Source organism: Falco biarmicus, chromosome 2 (genome assembly GCF_023638135.1).
Source record: "Falco biarmicus isolate bFalBia1 chromosome 2, bFalBia1.pri, whole genome shotgun sequence".
NCBI classification, from domain to species: domain Eukaryota; kingdom Metazoa; phylum Chordata; class Aves; order Falconiformes; family Falconidae; genus Falco; species Falco biarmicus.
The window spans coordinates 76295406-76317600 of record NC_079289.1 but is presented as its reverse complement, the minus strand read 5'-3'; the positions used below and the strand labels follow the sequence as shown (position 1 = coordinate 76317600).

General features: G+C 42.0%; 1 protein-coding gene across 6 annotated transcripts in view; it reads left to right on the top strand.

Moving 5' to 3' along the window:
* The window catches only part of RUNX1 (RUNX family transcription factor 1), a 176164-nt gene that overhangs the window by 62263 nt on the left and 91706 nt on the right, over positions 1–22195 (top strand). For 4 of the 6 annotated variants that reach the window (XM_056329712.1, XM_056329708.1, XM_056329711.1 and 1 more), the window contains exon 3: positions 20252–20376. The exons of the other annotated variants lie outside the window; for them this stretch is intronic. In XM_056329712.1, the coding sequence (XP_056185687.1) occupies positions 20289–20376 (88 nt within the window). In that variant the 5' untranslated portion in view covers positions 20252–20288. The remainder of the gene's footprint in view (positions 1–20251; positions 20377–22195) is intronic. 6 annotated transcript variants of the gene reach the window in all.

Below are 22195 nucleotides of genomic sequence, written 5' to 3'. Positions count from 1 at the left end.
TATAACTCGTGATTTATTTTTACTCTATTTTCTATGTAATAACAGTCCTGGTTACTAGGCTTTCGCTCCCTACGTGGCCCTAAGCCCCTATTTTCAGTCTCTATTTGCTCTGCTTAGACCATAAGACTTCAATGGTGAGGAGTTTCTCTTCACTAAAACAGAAAGCAAGTAAATGAGATGGTGAAAGTGAAATTGCTTCATTTATGGTAAAAGTATTATGGACAAGTGAGTGGAGTGTCATTACTGTGGTAATTAGTTCACATTTTTGTCACCCTTAGAAGGAAAATTTGCAAATCTCCCTAACAATAATGCAAGGAGCAAAGGCTTGGTCATAGTTGCAAGGAAAATATTTGAGTCTATTTGACGTATGAACTCTAAAGCTTTTCTCTCTCTCTTTTTCTGGTATTTCTAGAATGGATAAGATAATTGTATTGCATGGTTCAAAATACCAAACATAAATCAAAGGATTTAGCATAGTTTTGTGGGACACAGAGACAGTCTTAGCTTACTAAGCTTAAGTTACAGCATATGTTTTTCATTAAAGAACCCAATCCCTGATCTTCATAAAAAAACACCAAAAATCATTGTCTATAACAAAACATCAAACAATAAAATTATCATTAGGTTTCTAGACTATTACGAAATGAGAATCCTTACATTAATCTTACTGTTATTTGGTTTTAGTAAAGTGACCTTCAAAAAGAGTTGGGGTGAATAAAGCAGCGAGGCATTTGCAGCAGAGCAGACAGTCTGACATTTAAGAGAATTCTCCAGTTTTACTGTAATCAACATAACATCACACATGCAGAAGCAATGATTTTAAAAGTCTGGGAGATAAAAAGGTCTGTTGCTCAGGGGAAAGACCTTGAAAACATTTAAGAAAATGTCCAAACCATAACAGAAAACATATAGGATCATCTTGAGACAGGGAAGTCATCGAATAAAAGCATATTGACGGAAATGATTTGTAAAGAGCATACAGGTAGAGGCATGTCAGCTTCGAGGCACCTCTGTGAATAAAAATAATTCCTTTACAAGTCACCTGCAAGCAACAGGCTCTGAGGATTTTCCCAAATGAAACTTATAAAATACAAAAAGGAGCTACTTCTAGGTGGAGATGCTGCAGGGTGGGGAAGGAGGAATCAATTATCCAATGCACAGGAGCGTGCAGTGGCAAGGCTGAGCCCACGCATCAGCTCTTGTCCTGCTCACCAAGGAAGTGAGGAGACAAGGAGGCTCAGGTACCAAACCTGGATGGCAGCAAGTGCTGCCAGGAAAATGGAAAGTTTTAAAAAGCCACACGGCAGCTGTGGTGGTGGCTCTTCCCTCTTGTAATAAGCCTGGGAGGACCAAGGGGCCCAGGTGGGCAGAGGGGAGGATGCCAAGAAGGGGGATGAGTGCCACCCCCATGCCCAAGGGCAAAAGCAAAGCCCACAGACCTGGTCCCCCGCAAAGGCCCCAGGCAGGGTGCATCGGCACCTCTGAACTTAGGGCAAACAACTTCCACTGCACTGCCTTTGGTTTTAATTCTAACTTATTATTTGGTGCTTCTGATTATTTTCAGTTACTAATGGATACATACAATAAAATACAGTTATTTGTGGTGTTTAGAAATCTCTAATTCAGAACACGTTTAACAAGGACATTCAAGGACAGGCAAATACTTAACACATGGCAGACCACATGTTATTTTTTCCTTTCATCTGAAGATTTGGAGCCTAAGCTAGACTGGGTCCTACTATTATTAATTGTATCTCAGATCATTAAAGCACATTCAGCACATACATTGACTTTCTCAGACACCCTTTCCAGGCACCCATGCTACCCTGGGCACACCCAGCCATTTGGTGTTGGGTGGGATAGCAGGGAAAGCCAAGAGGAGTCTTCTGGGAGTGAACTCCCTGGATAGGAATGCTCTGCTGCCCACCACCTCCAGCTGGGGGACACACTGTAGGGACAGTGACATACGTGAACATGGCCAAGGAGATTTAGCATATACACACCATGGTAGACAGATGGCTTTGTTGCCGGCAGCTGAGATTTCATCCATCTACATAAGCCAGGCAAATGTACTCATGGAAGAGTCCTCCAGACTAAATGTGTGGTGCAAGGTTTTACTAGCGCTTCAACACAAATCTTGAAGAAACCATAAATTTGCAATGCGACATTGCACCAGGCTTTCAGGGCCCCTGCCCCTGCCCCTGACTTCTCCCTGTAGGCTACTGAGTAATTTATTCCTCTTCAGGTTAAAAAACTCCCACGTTCCACCTCAGATGTGGTTGCACCTATTTGGTGCTTCCAAATCCTCTGTGATCAGAAACGCTCAACAAAATTCTTTGGGATGAAAAGAGCTACATAAAAGACAATTAGTATTGTGTATACTGCTAAAGTAGGGTCAAAGGATCTTTACATTTGCAAAGGCAAAAGATATTGAAAACTCCACTTATATTGGCCTCAGTTTTTTTCTTTTGATTGCATGTTTGTAGGACATAAAGCAATAACGAACTTGCATACCAATATAAAATTTGCATGTGGGAAGAAGCAAAGTTGAACAAAATATGCAAGAATTTACAGCAGTGTTTTGGAGCCAATATTATTACAATATACAGTTCCAGAAAAGTTCAGCACTGTCAGCTTTTTTTTTAATTTATTCATGAATTTGGGAAAGAAGATGGACATGTACAGCTTCATTCCAGGCTGAGGAAACGAGGGCTCAGACTATGAAGGAATCGCTTTTTTTCCCTCTCCATTCAACAAAAATCTGTTGGATCCAAAGTACAATATGAGTGCAAAAGAGATTATTGGCTCCTGGGTTTTCTTGTTCAGGGTTGGGTTTTTTTCCCACTGGTACAGCTAAATAAGAATAATTTTCCAAACAGAATTTTAATCCTAAATGATTTAATAATAAAATCTAATTGCTTAGATAATAGACAGAACATGAACCAAATTCAGCCTTGGTATGTACAAACTTGCCTTGCTTAATTCTACCTACCTGCTGAAAGGACTGGGTTTGGCTGCACTTTTTTTTCCCCCATCATTATATTAAAAGCTGGTGTCGAGTCAATCTGAAAAGCTGCATTATGCCAGTGAGGAGCAAATTCCAAATTTTTACCTCATTCTTCTCCATACTTAAAAAGGGCTGAGAATGGTGCTACACACACGCTTTTCAAAAAACATCTCCTAGCCTGAAAACAGCACAAAGAGAGTTTCAGTTTTGTGATGTGGACGAACCCTACTTCCCTTCACACACTCTAGAAGCATTTGCTTTCAAAAGCATCTCAGCTTTTTGTTTAGTTCCTACCATCTAATGCTGTAAAGCATGATAAAATGCTGAACATCTCCTGGAAGGTGCATGACTTTTGCCTTCTATGGAGGTCTCGGGGATTTCTGGGGTAACTGGCATCCTGCCTGTGGCTCTTTGCTGTTCCAGGCATCCAGGTAAACAAGGAAAAAGATACAGTATGTGTGATAGCACCCATGAAAGCATCCTGGTCATGTGAGTAAGTAAACCAGTGCCTGAAATGAACCCTCCACTTAAATTCTATTCAAGAAATGTGTCTTTGACTTTTAGGGGTACAGAGGGTGCTGGGGTTTTTTTTGCAACTGTTTAGCCAAATAGCATTAAAAGAGCATCCCAAACAAAAGAATAGGAAGGAAGAGAGGAAACCTCACTTCAGTTTAGATTTTGCCAGTGCAGCACGCTGTACAAGCCTGGCAAAGGGACACAAAGCAACAGCCCCTGGAGGCAGGAGCAGGCAGGAGCTGCCCAGGACAGAGGTGTGCATCTGAGCCTTGTCCCCCTCGCCCCAGGCCAGGGTGTCAGCGCAGCGCACGTCTTGGTGTACACCACTGTTCCCACAGTGGCCCACATCCATAGGAAACTCCTGCTCCCTCAGTGATGGGAACTGGTTCTTGGTCTGCCCATCAAAGCTTCAGCTCTGCTTTTGGGTTTCCTGCCTTCCCGTGGTGTCCACTGCAGACGTAATATTTAAATTCAATTTATTATATCTTCTCAACTTTGAAATACGAAGGAGAGGGGAGGCAGGAGAAGAGAGGAAACCATATGTTCAGAAGACTGAATCAAAGTGAAAGTGGTGTGTGTGCACGCATCAGAGGAGGCTAAGTTTGGCCTGATGTTTTCTATTTTGACTATTGGAAAATTTTGGTTGAGATGTGGGCTTGGTGTGACATCTGTTTAGCTTTGGGGAGCATGTACATGTTCGTGAGTATGTGCGTGTGTGTGGCAGGGACTGATGTCTTCCTTTGTACGAAGCTGCACAGCATCATATGGTGATATAAAACATGAACACCCACTTAGAAAATTCATGCAGAGTCTTCTGGGGTATTTCATCTCTCTTTATTCTGGTGGGTTTAACTCATAGGGCACATGCACAGCCAACACAGTGTCTAGGCAAGCTCTACACCAGTGATGTCTCACGAACCATTGGTCCAAAACTGAATTTTTTTTAAAGCTCCTTTATGAGGAATCCATCCTAACACATTCATCCAGGCTCCAAACAGATATTACAACAGGCATCGAAGGATGGTGCTCCAGCTAATGTAGCTTCCTATCCCAGTCTGCTACTTACCCTAAAAGCCACAATACAGGGCAGAGGTACCAAAGTCTTATAGTTCCCCATCTGAGTCACCCCTGGAAATCAGGCCACCAATTTTCTCTTCTGTTGCGAAATGAGACAACCACGCGAGGGGGTTTGTTGTTGTTGTTTTTTCTACCTTCTCCATATGAACAGTCCCAATATTTGTTTATAAAATAGGGGGGTGGAGAGCTAACAAGCCTATTTAAGCAGAATTTATAGAAAGTTGTGTACAGCTTTGCTGAAAACAGAGCCCAATACTTCAAGCGTAATCAAGTGCCTGCAAACCAGCTTTTCCAGCACTGCTGGCAATAATTAGCCATTCAGACTGCACTAAAAGCTGCCTGAAGGCGGAGAGACATCGCTAGTTCATGGAGTTGATTTAAAAAAAATCGGTCAATATTTCTTTGCCGCTGTTTTGCTTTAATTTCATTCCATTTTCTGTGGCATCTCTGTACAACCTGGAAATTTGTGGTGCCTGAAGAGCAACACTCAGTGTTTGTCAGTTTTTCAGGCAGTAAAGCATTTGACATTAGTGTAGTTTCTATTTTTGTGTAAAATCCCAAACATCTGTTCCACAGGAGATGGGTTTGCTACCAAGCACTACTGTTAGATTTCTCGCCAACAAGTTTCATTGCTTCATGTGGTTTGTGTTTTTGTTCTTTAAACAGTTAATTATGTTTTATTCTTTCTTCCATAAAAGCTAAATTTAGCCAAGATCTTCTCTAATCTGAAACATTTTATGGAAATGACAGTGTTGTTAAAGAAAGCATTCTGGGTAGATATTACAAATGTATAAAATAAGTGAGCATAGTGTCCTTTACATCATATCTCTGTTCACCACTCCATCTTTGATGAGTACAGGCAAAGGCTGTTATAAATGGAGATCAAGTAGCCTACTACACATACACGTGTGTACTCACACACTCACACATGCACAAATGGACACACACACACATACACACAGTGGTTTATATGCTGCTGTCAGCAACCCGTTCCCAATTCACTGAGTTCAAAGAGGGGGATCACAACCCAGCTGATGGGATTTGTAAGAAAATTTTGTAGTATCTTAAAAGAGCAGGGCTGGAAGACACCTCAAGAGGTCACTCCATCCATTCCCTGTCCCTAGAAAGATCAGCCTCATCTATATTATTGCTGATGAGTGTTTTTATAACTAGTCCATGGAGACATCTTGTACGGGAGACCGCACAGCTGATCTCTGCTGTAGTGAGGGTTTGCTGCTGCCTTGCAGCCACCTGCATGCTTTGTGAGCACCCTGGAGTGTATCCCGGTAGCTGTGGGGCATGGAGCAGTGCTAGCAGGATGGAAGCCTCTAATCTGAGCAGGCAGAGCAATCCTAAACATATACAGCATATCTCTGATGCCAGATGATCAGCTAAGAGAGGGAGGACTTTTGCCATTCATTCAAGTGGTGTCAGGATTTCAGCCAAAATTTACCTATGGTAAACATAGAGACATGAAATGCAAGGACAAACTTATGAAATATTGCCAAGAACACTGACAGTCTTACTCATCTGTCCCTGAACTTTTATCAAACCAAAAGATAAAGTCTGTTTACAAGAAAACTGCTGAGAAATGTGTCTGTGGTGAGTGTTCTTAAAACAGGCCACCAGTTTTCCCAAACATTCAGCATCCATATCTTAAGCTGACTCCTACATCTTTTATATGTTTTCTTTTTTCCCCTCTATGTATGGATACAATTTAATGCCCCCATCATTTCTACGATGATGAAATAGGTAGCAACCGCTTTTGGCAAATGAAATGTGGGTCCCTATACTTCGGCTCCATCAAGGTGCCAGTTCTTCCTCTTTATGCTTCCTTCCATTGAATTGCTGCCTTGTTGGTCAGACCACACAGCACTACATTCAAGAAACAGAAACTCGAGTGCTCTCATTACAAATCTTCAAGTACTTTTCATACCAACCTCCAGCAAAATATAATTGTGGAATATTTGTATGGAAAACTGTGGGAAGCTTGTGGCTATGTATAACCTGAAAACCCTGTGTGGACAAGGAACTGTGCTCAGCCAGAGTGGATCCTCCTGCTGCCATCCTGCACGTGAGAGCAGGGAGGTTTTATCTGGCTGTCTGGTTTGATAGCCATAGATTTCTGAACTGCTCCACCTTGCACTGAGCATGGGGTGTTTCCCCGTAAGGGAAATCAAACAACCCCCTTACTAGATTTGCATGGCAGTGCAGTGGCCGTTACCTGCTGCTGCTGCTCTACGGGATGCCCCACCACCTCCTAGCAAGGAAGGAGCTCAGAAAATTTGTGTGGCATTTGCATGGACTAGCAGAGAAAGGTGTGCCTCTCAGGCACTGAGCCTGCTGAACACGGCCTGCCCTTGTCTGCTGGAGAAAGCAAAATCCTTACGGTGGTCACAGCAACAGCAGAATGCAGCACATGAAAAGCAGGCAGGGTTGTGCTGGATGTGGGCACCATGTTTTCCCACCCATACTGGATTTTGCACAAATGTTCACAGCAAACTCATGAGGAGAGCTAGAGGGAAAAAGAAAAAAAAGGAAAAAAAAAAAAAGGAGGGCTAAACTTGCTTGGAGCAAAAGAACCAGGGAAAAGCTCATCAAACTGGCAGCTAAAGCTTTGTCTCCCTTCCGTGACTCATGGTGGGGTCTAGCCGTGCTGCAGACCCCCCTGACAGGTGGCTCAGAGGTGACCTGTGCCAGGCAGGATGCTCACGTCACATACACAGCCCCCAGCAGGCAGCCCCTGCAGATGGGGGAATCGAGCCCAGACATGGGACATTTTACTCATTCAGGGGCATTTCAGAGGCTACAGCCCGAGAGGTGTCTTTCTGGGGCCTGTGGAACTCTGTAAAGATCAGTGCTGACACTGGTTCACTCTCTTGGTGGTCATTTTTTTTTATACCATTATTACTGTTTTGACAAGGAAGGATCATGTGCTCTGTGCGGGTTTTTTTTTACTTTCATCTTTCACTGATTCTTCAGAGATTCGGCAGCTTTACCCATCTGCCTTCAGTTCTACAGCCCTCAGCCATCACTCAGACTTTGCTGAAAGACTCCAAGATTTCAGGGGCAAGGGTTTTTAGTGCAGGGGAGTCATTGTCAGTCTCCCCTAGCAGGCACCCTTTAAACATCTAGCAATACTAACTGTTGTTCTGCATGGAGCGTCGCCTGTATTGCGGAATGCCAAGTGCCTAATGAAGAATTACCATCAAAATGTGCACCAGCTTCTGAGCAGGGGCTGCACTGCCCGTGTCTAGTGCAGCAGGGAAAGGAGAGGGGCTAGAGGCAGGGAAATATTTTCTTTTTTCTAATCCATATATAGCCTTTGTAACATTTTGTTGCTCTGAGCGGTTACGTCTGTGTCACAGGTACCAGTGACAGTTTCTGGAGGCAGAATTCAGGTCCATGGCACACTTGACACCAGAGCGCATCCTCCTGTGTGTTTCAATGTGACTGCCCTCACGTCAGGCAGTATTATAGCCTCTTAATACCACCTGGTTCCCTTACTTGAAGAGAGATATCAGCAGTAAATACTACTCAGAGAGAAAAGAGATATCCAGGCAACTGTGGATATCACGGTGTGTTTCATGGTTATGGAGGTAGTTAAACAATTTGGAATACGTATCTTTCACATCCAGGAATTAGGTGTTCCCTGCATCCCTTCTGCATGTATGCTATACATACTTATGTCCAGGTTACACCTTGTACTGGGGAAATGAAAATGGACAGAAGTGCTATGGAAATATGCACCAGCAGCCTGTGTTTTCTAAAGAGATAAAATATTCCTCTGTGCTCCTCCATTACTTTGCATGCATTTGCAAACATCCAGCCTCTGTCTTCCTGGGAATTGTGTGACACATTCTTCTGAATTTCCTGTTCAGTGCTATCAAGCTTTAGCCTCAGAAATACCTGTCACTTCCTGGATCTAATTTCTTTTTGGCTATAAAATAGACCACCCAATCGGAGACGGAAATATTGTTATCTCCATGATAATTGTTAAATGATTTTTTGCAGTGCTCAGGCTCCACTGGAAAGGAGCCAGATGTGTGGTGGGATACAAACCACTAAGAAGTGAACAAAGACCACTAAATTCTACAGGCAACTCATCATCAATGTACAAAAACACAGAGCAGGCTGCCTTTCCCACCACGTGAAGCTGTGGCTGGAACTCAGCAAAACAATTTGAACAACTCTGCAGAGTTCCTCATCTTTCACTCAGTCCCTAGCTACTTATCACTGCCTTGCCCTTGCACAGCAGATTTCCTTGTAAAATTGGCATTAACCAATCCTTCCAATGTGCTCTAAACTTTTCTTGACCACCTCTTCACATCACCTTTTATTGCCAGGCTCTGCCTTGCTTTTATCTGCCATCAGAACCCCGTTGAAGTCATTGGCTTTCTGTGTTGCAGATAAGCTTGCCATTGTTTTAAACCCGTGTCCCGGCACAGAGTTCTGCAAATCCCTTTTTATACAAAGAGGTCAACACCATCCCCGCTTGAGGCTTTGCAGAAGGCGGTCCTGGCACGTGGCTGGGCTGGGAAACAGCTTCCCAGGGGTCCTCCCCAGCATGGGCAGGGGTCTTGGCTGCAGGAGCTGCTGCCTCACCTTCACATTGCCAGCCACAGCATGCTGCCGCCTCGCATCCTGTTTTCATTCTCACCACTGCTGGTGAACAAGCACCAAATTTGTGGATCCTTCTTCATCAAGCCTGCAGTGCTGAAATGCTACTAGTATAGCATATATATGGCCTCCTATAGTTTTCTGCTTCACACTCTTTAGATGGCAGGAAAGCAGTAATCAGTCCCCAAGGGAAATGACAGCATAAGCAAAAGGGTGCTGTTCCTCGCTGCTCTCACCTAATCTAATTCAGGGCAAATTATAACAGCAGTTTGCACCACCTAATGCCAGGAACCATTTTAACACAATTCTGATGGCAGTCAAGGTGTTTAGGGCACAGCTGGATGAAAAGACCTTCCTCCCCACACACATGCATAGGCACACGGCTTCCATTGAAATGAAATTTCCAGTGAAATATTTCATAAAATGAAAATAAACATAAAATGCCACTCATACTTAGATACTGTTTAACCTTAAACCACAGAAAATACTATCACAAAATTAATTTCAAAATATTTCAAACAGGAAAGTATTCTTTTCCCTCGAGAAATGAGGAAACACAATTACAACTATCAAAATTTCAAACTATTTTCAAAGTATTTTCAAGGAAAATTATCTGAAGCAGATCCTTTTTGTCATTAAAAGATCAAGTTTGATAAATCAGCATGGGAAAAAAAATGTCGCATTGAAATATTGACATCTGACTCCAGTACGGATCGTCATTCTCGCTGTATCCACTATAAGTTAGGAACTGCTGACTCTTCCTGAATCATAAAATGGAAGACCAGCAAGAGTATGACAAATAATAAGGGTTTTTTTAAAAAAAGAAGCCACATATGAAACCAGAGTCATTCAAATACATATGTGTCGACTCCAGAATGCTGTCTGTTACCTTAAATCTGATGTCGTTCAGCAAATTTCCAATGTTTCCATAATCTCTTCTGTTTTGCAGCATATTTTTTTCAAAAATCTGTGAAGGATAGACTTCTACTTTTCCTTCTTGCTGCTCCAGGCTCCAAAGGCTGACGCAGGGGCTTATCACCCCAGATCCCAGTAGAAAATATATTTAACTTTCCTGCTTTGGGCAAGTGATCTATGAGTAGGGAGAGGGCAGCAGTCAAAAGCTAAAGGTGGCTTGCTCTTCTCATGAGCCTATAATAACTTCTAGAAAGGAATATGCCTTTTTTTCTCCAATACAAAATGGGAAAAAATAGAAAAGCACTCAGGCCTTTGCTACCTGTGCTGGTCTGGAGTAATAATATTTCTGAGTGTCCTTCTGTGAGTTTGGGGTTTGAAATACTAAACTGAGATAAAGACTTGAAAGATGCTTTGTTTTCATACTGACTTTTGATCAGGTTAGTGAGGAAGCCCTTCAGTTTATACTGTTTCTTCCACATCTACATTTATAATTCAAGAGGAGAGAAATGGCTTTTGGAAAGGATGAGACCAGTGGCATCCAACATCCCTGTTCTGGCTGACAGGAACAGTAAGAGACACATGCAAAATCAGGTATTTTCAGAAAGGTGAATTGGTTCTTGGTAGAACGACTGTAACTGTTCTGTCAGTGCCAGCTATGTAAAAAAAAAATAAAATTGGAGGACACAGAAAATACTCTGGTTTGGTTTGACTCAAAGCAGACTATTGAGAATTTTGGCAAATCACTTTAAAATTTAATTAGAACCAAGAAAAAACCTAAGAGTAATGGTTTCAGCTGCCAAGGCTTTTAGAACAATTTCAAAATAAAATTAAATGCAAAGTATTGTTTCCAGTAAAAATATTTGAATAAAAATTTCATTCTGAAAACAGTTGTAAAGCATTTCATTTTCATAGTTTTCGCTCTTCCTTGAGCAAAATAAGTTAAAAAATAGGCATAAAATCACGAAATGTTGTTTTAGCCTATATCTGCATTACTTCAGTGGGAAAAAAAAATACTTTGGCCATAACATTTTATCCAGCTTTATAAAGCAGGGTTTTTTCAGTCTGTTTTCTTTTACGCATCCACCCACCCTATAATTTGTTGCCTACTTTTCCTGCTCTTTCTTCCCCATCAGTATTACTGTGGGCTATATAATACGGCGTAATCAATGGCACATGAGCAGTGCTGGTAAGTGAGAGGAGGAATCCCATTTACTGACGGATCATACATCTGACACTACCGTTCAAGTGGCTGCTTTCACGTCTTTGCAATTGTTGTGTCAGAAAATCAATTCATGACTTCAGCAAAATCTTGACACTTTCTCCCATCTACAGAGGGGACCATTAATAATTCATAACTTCTTTTTCAAAACTCATTTATTCTGAAGCTAAACACCCCACAAAAAGCTCATTGCTGAATCTGCCGACATTCTTCTATTGCTCTTCTTTTGAAGTTAAAATAAGTCATAACAGGGTTGCAGGTATTTTTCATGGTCAAATCTCAGGAGAGGATTGGTGATCAATAATTCTGAGGGTGGAGATTTTTTCGTAGTGTGGGACTCTGTTCTGTGCCATGTATGCAGAGTCAAGTCAGCTAATACCGTAATTGCGTAAACAGGATGGTCTTGGTGAAGTTAATTTCCTGTAGCGGCTTCTAGATACTGTGACAAGGCTGAGGGTGTATAAGAAATGTTCTCATATTCTTGACACATGAAAGATAAAAATGGCAGGCTCTCTTGAGGTAAATATGGATATAAATAGCTGAAGAAGCATTTGTGCACCAGAAAGCTTCTTGATTTTCCCCCATTTTTGCAGCTGATACAATAAAAGTACTTACTTCTCCCTGCAAACTCTTTAACATAAATTATCCATAAAATATCTATTAAAAGAACACTTTTAGAGGAGAATTGGTCTGCTCCTCAACTTACATTTCTTTGGTGTTTTGTAGTAATTCTTCTTTGAAGGAAGGAGAAAAAGACTCTTCGAGAACAGAAGCAAAACAGTGTTTAACATGTGAAGTATTCTGGAACACATAAAAGTTAGGGATTTGACCTTCAAAGTTATCCATGATGGGATTACCTATATCAAAGCAGAGATCACAAGCAAGTAAGCTCATATCCTCTATAAGGAATGAAAATATTTCCAGTAGTGTCCCCCATGCACTATCTATCCAGGTCAGAGTTTTCAAGCCTAAGTAATTAAACAGTAGATTTCTGAAGTTGTGATTTTTGAGTGTAATAAATGCTCATCAGTTCCTCAGATGATTTTATTAGAGCAATGAAGTCTTCTTTTATTTAGTTATCTAACAGAATATGGACGGTTTGAACGTTTTGACCACAGTAATTAATTTAACCTGCTGTTGCCACCCAGCCCTGGCGTTTATTAGAACTGGTGACTTACTGTAAAGATAAAAAGCTGTATAAACTACAATTAATCTCCAGAAACAGGTTCTGTCTTTTTGTCTTCCTGCTTCAGACTCATCCATATATAAATGCACAGCATTCCTGGGTTTCAGACAGGGTAGGTAACTTAGTATGGAGAAAGGAGATGCTCCAGCGACCTCTCCCAGTTCAGCGATATGTATGCACATAAAGCACTTCTGCAGACTCCCCTCTTTCTGCAGTTCCACATGTGCTATTGTCTCCAGCTGACAGAAACAGGCTTTTCATACCTACCGGATGTTCTAAATTTAAATACTATCAGTCTACTGTAAATAATAATGAAATACTTTACTCTGACAACATTGGAGGCAGCATACGGATTCAAGTTTTAGACAACACTACATGTAAAATGCCTTTCCTTTTATAGCAGAATATATTTAGAGTCTTTTAAGCTCAGCTCCTGAACTGAGTATGATGCATCTAGTCATCCAGCCCAATCAACAGCAGAATCACAACTTCATGTCAGTGCAATACATTGTTAACTGATATGTCAGAAAATCAATTAATTACTTTTAAGTAGCAGTTAAGAGTATCCACACAATACTGCCATGTGAATTATTAAAGAAAGCAAGGTTGAGTTTTCTCCGCAATTCAAACCCAGCCTTAGAAGAAAGTGCAAAATGCTGCTTCTGCCCTGAAGCTTAATCAACATTATTGGGCAGGCAACAGGAACCAAAAGAGTGGTGGAGGATACAAAATGGGAAGGATGCTGCCTCCCAGAGCAAAGGCACCAACAATCTGTAATGGCTACAGCTGTTAAGAAGCCTCAACAATAAACCCTTTCTTCTTTGGAGGTACAACAACCTCCAAATGGGAATAATGGTAGACATGGTTCTGAGAAACTAGCAAGCAAAGCAGAAAGAAGTGCAGAAAGGACCTTCAGTATCTTTCTATAGCTTCACCAAGGGACCTGCTCAGACTTTGTGCACCCCTGTCACTGTCTGTTATAGATTTTTGCCTGGGACTCTCCCCTGGCCTGCCAAAGGGAAACATAGACTTAGTGGGACATCATCATGATGAAGCTTTCTGCTTTCTTCATGGCTTCATCTGTCAAAGATGTTACATGGGTGAATAAATCAGTGAAGGTGGAGGCATGACTGTGAGGCGGGATTTGGCTTCAGCTTCTGATTCTCTCTTTTCTTGTGGTGGGGAAACTTCATGCAGTTGGGTCTGGAGGGCTCCAGTAGGTCTTGTTAGTGTGAGTGCATCTGGAAGGTTATCCCATCAGTGCCACCATCAGGTAGGCTGTGCAGGCTGTGTTGTGGTCCATGCTCTGCAGGGTGGGAGCATGCCCTGGAGTAATGGAAAGCTGACAGCATTTGTTGTGGCATTCCTTTCACATCTGGAAAAAGTGTGATGCTCTTGGTTCAGCTTAGCCACAACAAAGTGTCCCATCCAAGTTTGTGAAAGACGACCCTTGCTCTTCTCCCTCCCACCCCTCTCTTCTCCCTCTTCCAGAAGCTGTGGGAAGTGGAGTGGGGCAGAGCAACCCCATGCTCAGCTCGGGTTTTCTGGGGTTTGTCCTCTCCACCACCATAGCCAGGGAGCTCCTGTTGGGTGGCATGCTGGAGGGGAGAATGCAGCAATGTGCCTGTAGAGCTGGGGTGCTACCACCACCCAAACACCTCAGCGCAGAGAGGGTTCAGGCTCCACATCACTGCAGCAGTGGCTACAGTGTGGTCATGGTAGTATGCTTCCTTGGGGTTTCAGTCCTACCTTTAAGCCACTCACCAAACTTCCAACAGCACTTGAGGCCTGACAGGTTGCTAAATGGAGACCTGGGAAAGATTTTGCTCCAAAAGCTAATGGTGTATCTGTGGTGTCTGTTTTTCCTTGTCTGCATGGCCTGTAGGAATTCTGACTTTGCAGGGTTCAGACACAGATGTCCTATGCTTGGTGCTTTCCAGGCAGCTCCTTGGCACTGGAGAAGTCTAATAAGTTACTCAAAATTCATGACCTATACTTGTCAGGGCCCTCTCTGATGGTACATTCTTTAGCTCCCCAGGTCACATCTGTCCTTCTGGCTAAAATGAGGAACGGTAGGTAATTTTACACACACACACACACACACTTTTTCTGTTCTTTCTTTTTTTTTTTTTTTTTTTGTCAGAAAATATCAGTTCATCAAAACTAAAGCTTTTCACAAAAACATATATACTGGTTTTAACTGGAAAACTTCCTTCAGCTTCTGGGGTGGGATGTCAGGTCAAACTAGAGACTGCCTCTGCAGCCCTGCCTGGATATGGGAGGCTCCAGTCCTGTCCCTACTCCAGCTGTACTCAGTTATTCCTGCAGATGGGACCTGCTCCAACAGAAGCCAGGAGAGCCAGCTGCTCGGTGGCTAGCACTGTGCAACCTTCACCTCCTGGGTATGACTCAGCCTGGCCACCCAGGCAAGCCCCCTACCTGCTGGGAAGTTTTGAAGGTTTGAAGACCCACATAGGAGGAAAGTTTTGTAAAGTATCACACTCAGACAGGACATGAGCTTCCAGCTATCCCTGCATCAGTCTCTTGGCAAACCTCAAGCAACAAAGAGGTGCAAGGTCTTCAAGGTGGTGACAGAGATGTTGGCGGCTTGTTGAAATCTGCATGAGAACAGCTCTGCCAGGCTTCTAGGTGTGGTTTCCTTTGGCATTTTAGTATTTTAGCCATGTGCCCAATGCTGTTTCCAGTCCTGTATTTCAAACCAGGTTAGTCTACACCATTCTGAGTCCATGGGCTAGCTTCTGTGCTGGGACAAGGCCAGGGAAAGGAGGGAAGCTGAGCTGACAGAAAATGTGTCAGTTCTGCAGTGATTCCAGCTGAGTCGGGCTGAGAAAGTCTCACATAATGAGCTTAAATTTTGTCTAAAGCATATAGATGGGTGGCTCAGGATGGGGGTGGTAATAGACACTGTCACCTCTTCCCTGTGGCCATGTAATTACAGCCTAGGGTAGCTCTCAGCAGAAGAGAGAGAGATGAAAACTGCTCATCAGTGCAGATACAGCTGCTGCAGACAGCAGGGCAGAGCTGCTGGCACTTGGGGTGGATGGAGAGTTGGCATTTGGCTACCGCCCGGGCTAGCTGGGTTGGCCTCATTGCTTGGCCAGGTCATTGCAAAGCTCCCTCTCCTGGCCAGCACCGACCTGAGACCTTGTGCTTCCTTGAGACTGCAAACCTGCAGCAGAGCTCAGCATGGGGATGGCCATGCAAAGCAGAAAAACACCAAGCGCCGCACAGAGTGTGCACTGCTGCCACCTCAGAGGCTGCCCATTGCGATCGGCATCACGCATCGAGCCATGCAACGGTCGATGCTGGCAGGGGGAGGCAGCTGCCTGACGGCTGTGCCCCCAGAACAGCAAGTCAGCAAGCGTATTCCCAGGTTGCAAGGCTCTGTCTTTTTCTAAAAGCAGCATTTTCAAAACTCTTTGACTTTATTTAAAGGAGACAGTGATGGAAGGACAGCTCATGTCAAAAAAAAAGAAAAGAGAAAAAAAAAGATAAACATGCTTTTGATCGCTTTCAAATGTCTAGTAGGCAGCTCCAAAACAAATGAAATTTTAGCTGTTGTTCCAAATGTCTCACAGAGTTTGGTTTCGCTGGAGAACGCATCCAGTTTCAGCATGGTAAAAGTGCACATAAATATTATCCCTATCCAGAAAAGCTCTGGCATTTGAATTTTCCCAGTAGCCATGTGTATTTTTCAGTGAAATCCACCCTTGTTCATAAGTTTGGCAATCCCCCCAGAGATGGGGGCAAATGCCCATGACATCCCACTTCCAGAAAAACAACCTGCTTCAGAAAAGGGTTGCTAAATGCTCTGCAAAGAGGATGTAGTGCTTCAAAGCTAGTTAAAGATGGTGCTGCATGTTGAAAACAGGACGTGTACTCCATCCTGTTTCATTCTTACTTGCCTCTTCGGTTTTTTTTTTTGGTCTGCGTTATGCTTTTTTAAAAATATGTCAGTCACTTAGTTCAGAGAACCCTAAAAATACTTCTGTTCATAAAGTGAAACTCTCTGTGCTTTATTGGGTAATCTCGCTGTACAGCCTTAAAAAAAAAGATTGACAAAGGCTGGATGTTAAGACGGGAAAGGAACATCAGATTCCATTCCTTTCCTTCTGTGTTTTTTTACATAGCATAGGCCACAGAAGACCATGGTTTCTATAGGGAGCCCAGACCCTTGTGTTTGAGGAATGTAAGTTTATCAAAGCATTGCAAGGTACATAAAGGGACATGTGTGGGAACACCATCGTTTCACAGTGTCTTGCATATTCAACAAAATAAAGGCTTTTTTCTTAACATAAAGCTGGTTTGGACAGGTGTCCTGCAGTATGTGTGAGGATGTTACGAGCAATATATAAGAAGACAAAATGCTACATAACTTCAGGAAACCTGCTTTTGTTGACAGGTTGTTCTTACAGTTTTGGAAAACTGTATGGCTAACATCCCTTCAGTCTGAAAACAGAAGCCATTAATCGCTTTTACATTTCATATTACCTGCTAATGGGACACCACCAAGTGCAGCAGTATTCCCAGCTACTTCCATTTTATTTCAGACTGATGTTTACTTTTGCTTTACAAGACAGATTATAAAGCTCCCCAAGGACTAATCTTAAAATCTGGGCAGATTACTGAGATTAAAAAGTTACCACAGTCCTGACTTCCAGATGATCTGAACACCAAAAGCTTCACTGAAAGTCTGTGAGATTTGTAGGTCTCCAGTACCTCCAGAAAAACAGATGTCCATTTTTTAAATTAATGCCTTGCCAAAATGTCTGTCTTCCTTAAATACATATTGGGTTACAACTTACTGCTGGAGCAACACTTACAGTATACATGTACAAATCAAGAATACCTCTTTCCTTTGATCTCATAACCTCCTCTCTGCCCCCTGCCACCCCCAGGCTAACAGTGTAGCATATGGCTGAAAAGTGGCCACGGGGACAGTGAGTGCAGCTGATGCAATAAAAATTTAGCTGGGGTTTTATTTGCATGTTTATTTGCCCATCTTTGCAATGCTGAACACACACACACTGTGAGTAAAAAGTATTCATCTGAAAGGACCAATAGATTTTTCCTATAATTCCAAATTAACTGAACTGAACTAAGTGGTAAAGAAAGTATTTTACAATCTCTTCAGTTCTCTGTCAACTAACGTATTATATTAGGGAAGAAAAGAATGAAACCAAAATCCATCTCATAGTTTAGTTTTCCCTGGTGATCCATTCTTTCTGATGTCAACATACATTTATCTCGCGTAGCTGCATCATTCCTTATCTTTATGTAAATGTCCACAAGGTGCTCGTATGCTGATAGATGGGCACCAACCAATAGGAAAAGAAAGGTGAAAACTGATAATAATAAATAAATAAATAAATAAACCAAACATGAGAGAGCTGAAGGCTAGAGGTCTTACATTTCAAAAGCTCAAACTTAACACTGTATGGAGGGATGGAAAGAAGGAACCTTTTCTGTAGAGTTAGCATCTGAAGATAGCAGCTAGCGGGGGTGCTTTATCTGCCCTGTAACAGAGGGGCTATTGCATCTCCACCGAACCACTGTTGGCACAGCCCAGGAAACATCTTGCTGTGCAGTTGATGAAACATTTGCCTGAGGTCTCTCACGGTCCTCCTGTGGCAGTTGAATAATGTCATAACCCAGGATTGTGTAAGAGTTGCTAGAGCAGTAGAGACTGTGCTGTTTCATTTCATGTCACTGGGCTTTCTCTTGGGCTTTCCTCTTTCCCTTCTTTTCCTTGGGAAAAGGGGTACGTCTCTTGCATAGCTCTCTGCTTTACTCAGACAGAGTTAAGACAAAGTTCAAATGAAAGGAAAACAACATACCACTTCTTGTTTTCCTGTTCAGTACAAGAACAACAGCCAAACAGCCCCAAACAGTTTCTGGATTAGCCGTTCCCAGAAGTATATTTTATTTCATTGTCCCTTTTATAACAGCTGTGGTGCAAGAGTTCCTGTGATTCCACAGGAACTGGAACCTGCTCTTGCAGACTGACAGCTCTGGTTGATCCTGGAATAGCTTAAGCACACACACAGGTTTCCTCATAAGCAATGTTGCATGTGTTGAAGTGTTTTTAGGGCCTGTAAGTTTGTGGCCATATGCTGACAAGTGAGATTTTAGCATTTTTATAGAATATAATATTTAAAACACTAACAGTGGTCTCTATTTGAAATGTGAAATTTGGCCAGCAGCAAATCCCTAGTAAATCTCACAGCCTTTTTTTTCCACATGCATTCCCTGATTTCATTAGAAACATCCCATCCTGGAATCTAGAAAACACAAACCAAAAAAACCAAACAAAACCCCCCATATCAGCTATGCATCTGGCAATGTTTCTTTCTGTCTTCCCTGATAGAACTGCTCCTACTTGATTTTGTTTCTTATCACTGTCTATGACCATCTCTCCATTTTCTAGAGGGAGAAATGGATGACAAAAGATGAGGTGAAAAAGTACAGGGAATATATTTGTTACCCTAGCCAATTCACCTCCTTAAATTGAAAAAAAAGGGAGGGAAGGTATCACCATGCAGGTCACTAAGTGCACAGGGGTTTTACACTGCTGTGGTATAAGAGATGCTGTGTAAATCTCCTTTGCAAGCTAGGTCCTGGTCATCTTCCGACTGCCTTTTTCACTTGTTCAGTGACTACAGAATTTTGGCATGCTTTGCAAAACAGCTGGACTAAACTTTGGTGTCTGGCTTAACACTTTTGAAAATCTCTCTACCTGTCTATCCATCCTTTCCTCTATTCATCCATATATCTATTCATCTATGAATTCCTATGAAATTGCTGAATTTCACACTTGGTGACGAATGTGACAGGCTCATATATATGTGTATATATACATATATATATATATATATATCTCACTTGTACACTTGTATACTTCTAGGAAGGATGATTTCCTCTTAAACACCAGAGAACTGAGAAGTATATCATTTCACCTACTGAAGAAATTTCAACTTTTGCAGATACTGACTGATATTTACAGATTTATCAGGACACAGTGGCTGACTTCTGTACCACTTCTCATCCAAAATTCCCATCCCAGGGATGTCAGTGGAATTATTCCCATGTCCAGGGAGAAAGAAGTTCTGTCCTGTGTATCTACAGGAAAAAAAAATCCCCTCTTCATAGTCAGAGGCATTCTTATACCACTGTCTGGTGTTAGTGACTATAAAATACTCTGAGCAGGGGAAGTCTGCAGAAAGAATCGTTATCCATACCATTACTCTTATTTACTGGTAGTAGACCCTTGCACCTTTGAAACAGTGCATCAGCTGAAACAACAGGAACAATCCCAACCCGGTTTCTAACAGAAAAACTCTGAACTTAAATCTTCATCCACTTCCACTCCAATTGGGCAGAGAAAAATCATCGGAGAAGCTAAATGAAAATTACTAGCCTATAAATGCCTGAGGCAAAAAAAAAAAAAAAAAAAAAAAAAAAAAAGACGGGGGGGAAAGGGAGGTAAGGAGGGAGGGAGAGGAGAGAGAGAAAGATGGGAAGTCTCATGTGAATTTGGTTAGTGGAAGAAAAAAAAACACGTACTAAGTATGGCTGCATGTCATTTTTCAATTTGCTCATGTTAAATAATGATCTCTAGGGCAGGGAAAGAGTAGAGTGAAAAGGAAGAGCTCTCCCTTCATCTTGTTTAGTTTCTGCTGGTCTTTTGCAGTGTCTGGCCACTGCCTGGCTATCATATAAACTTAAACATGAACCACGGGCAGTTTGGTATGTCTTCTCCTCTATCCTGGACCATGTACCTGATGAGGAAAAACAGAGCAGCCACTGGCTTTTTTGGTAAAGACTTCTTTATCTTCCTTTTAAAAAGTTTTTCTTTGTATTGTCATGAAATAGAAATATTGATTGTAAAGTAATAGAAAAGAAAATAGAAAGAAATAGAAAGTGTCGGGTGAAACAACTCTTTAAAGTAATATAATTTCTGTTGGAGCAAAACAGTGAAATCTCTCACTATGTGCATGGGTGTGCATTAACTTCCACAAGACAGTTGAATATGTACGGGGGCTTTCGCTAGTCTGGTAAGTGTGTTGCAAGCCTTTTTAACTGAATCCGTTTCTTCAGAGGAAATACTTCAAAACAGTTTTTATTTCAAATGCTTGGGATATGGGTGCCACCAGTGGGTGGAAGGTGATGCCCATCCAATGGCACTTAATGTTTGATGGTTTGCAGCTCTGCAATAGCAAAGTGATCACAGAGGACCAGGTAGTGCAAATAGTCTTTGTCAATTGATTTGAATCCCAGGGTTATGATCACTGGTGATGCTCTTTGATACAAACTAAAGGCTCAGTCTATATGTTGCAAGAGATTTTAATGCCTCAAAAACTACAATGAAGTAAAAATTTTCCCATCAGAGTGTCAAAGATAACTTTTTATCACGAGAATATTTTAGATAAAATAATAGGAATTTTAACAAAACATTGATATATTGTATAGACTCTGCCATGTTCAATTTTGCCATGTATCTGTAGACAATAAGACTGCGTTTTCCAGCACCCTTTGTAGCTCTTGCACAAACAGTTTGCCATAGAGAAAGACATCATATTTTTTAATATTTGGCATACTGCAAAATCTGTTTATTTTCTATAATCCTGGGGCTAGCTTTGTTCTTAGTGACTCTTTTACTGCTAAATATTTACTAAACTAAACATACTGGTATCTCTGTGCAAAAGCGTTTAAAGCAAGTTTTTAAATATTTTTTATGGGTTTGATTTTAAAAGATCCAGTGAAGATGAAAGAATAAAAGTTGGGAATGAAGAAATGAAGAACTAGTATTTTTCATTGCCACTCAAAGATTCCTTCACTTTTCCTCTCCCACCACATGTTTTAGCAAGTCTAAAAATGGCACCTTCCTCAGGGGGCTGCTGTTAATATTAACTGCAGCGGAGTTTCCATTTGCAGTTAGATGAAGGGACAAATTTTCTCCTGATTTATAGCCCATGAACCACTTGCAATTTGAATTCTACTTGTCCTAAATCAGTGCTGAACTGAGAGGAGCACCATTTGTTTCTGTTGCAGAGCGCTTGGGAAGGTGGCATTGAATCATTTTGCAATATACCTAAGTGGTAGATAAAGCCTGACACTGAGGACTTACCATCCCAGCACTAAAAGGTGATGAGCAGGCTGTGACTGCCAGAGGAGCAGCCATGTGCCGTGCCCCTGGGACAAGTCTGGCCTTTCCCTGGTTTGCTTCCGCAGAGCTTCACACAGTGCAAGCGCTGAAAAAGCCTGCCACGCGGCTGGGTGATTTATTAGGCTTTTCAAAAGCAAGCAAAACAGCGAGACATTATTTTTCTGACATGTCCGGGGTATTATGACACGTGCCTAGAATATATCTTGGTGTTTGTGCAATACTTTCTGCTTTGCAAGGTACAGGGATTCTCGGTGGCTGTCTTTTTCATAGCATCTGAGAAATTACCATCTTAATTTCACGCTTATTTAAGAGCATGGAATAAAAAGTGATTTACAGAATAATCTCAGAATCACAGGAGGGCTGAGGTTGGAAGGGACCTCTGAAGAGCAGCTGGTCCAATCCCCCTGCTCAAGCAGGGCCACCTGAAGCTGGCTGCCCAGGACAAATGTGACTGTCAAGTTAGAAACA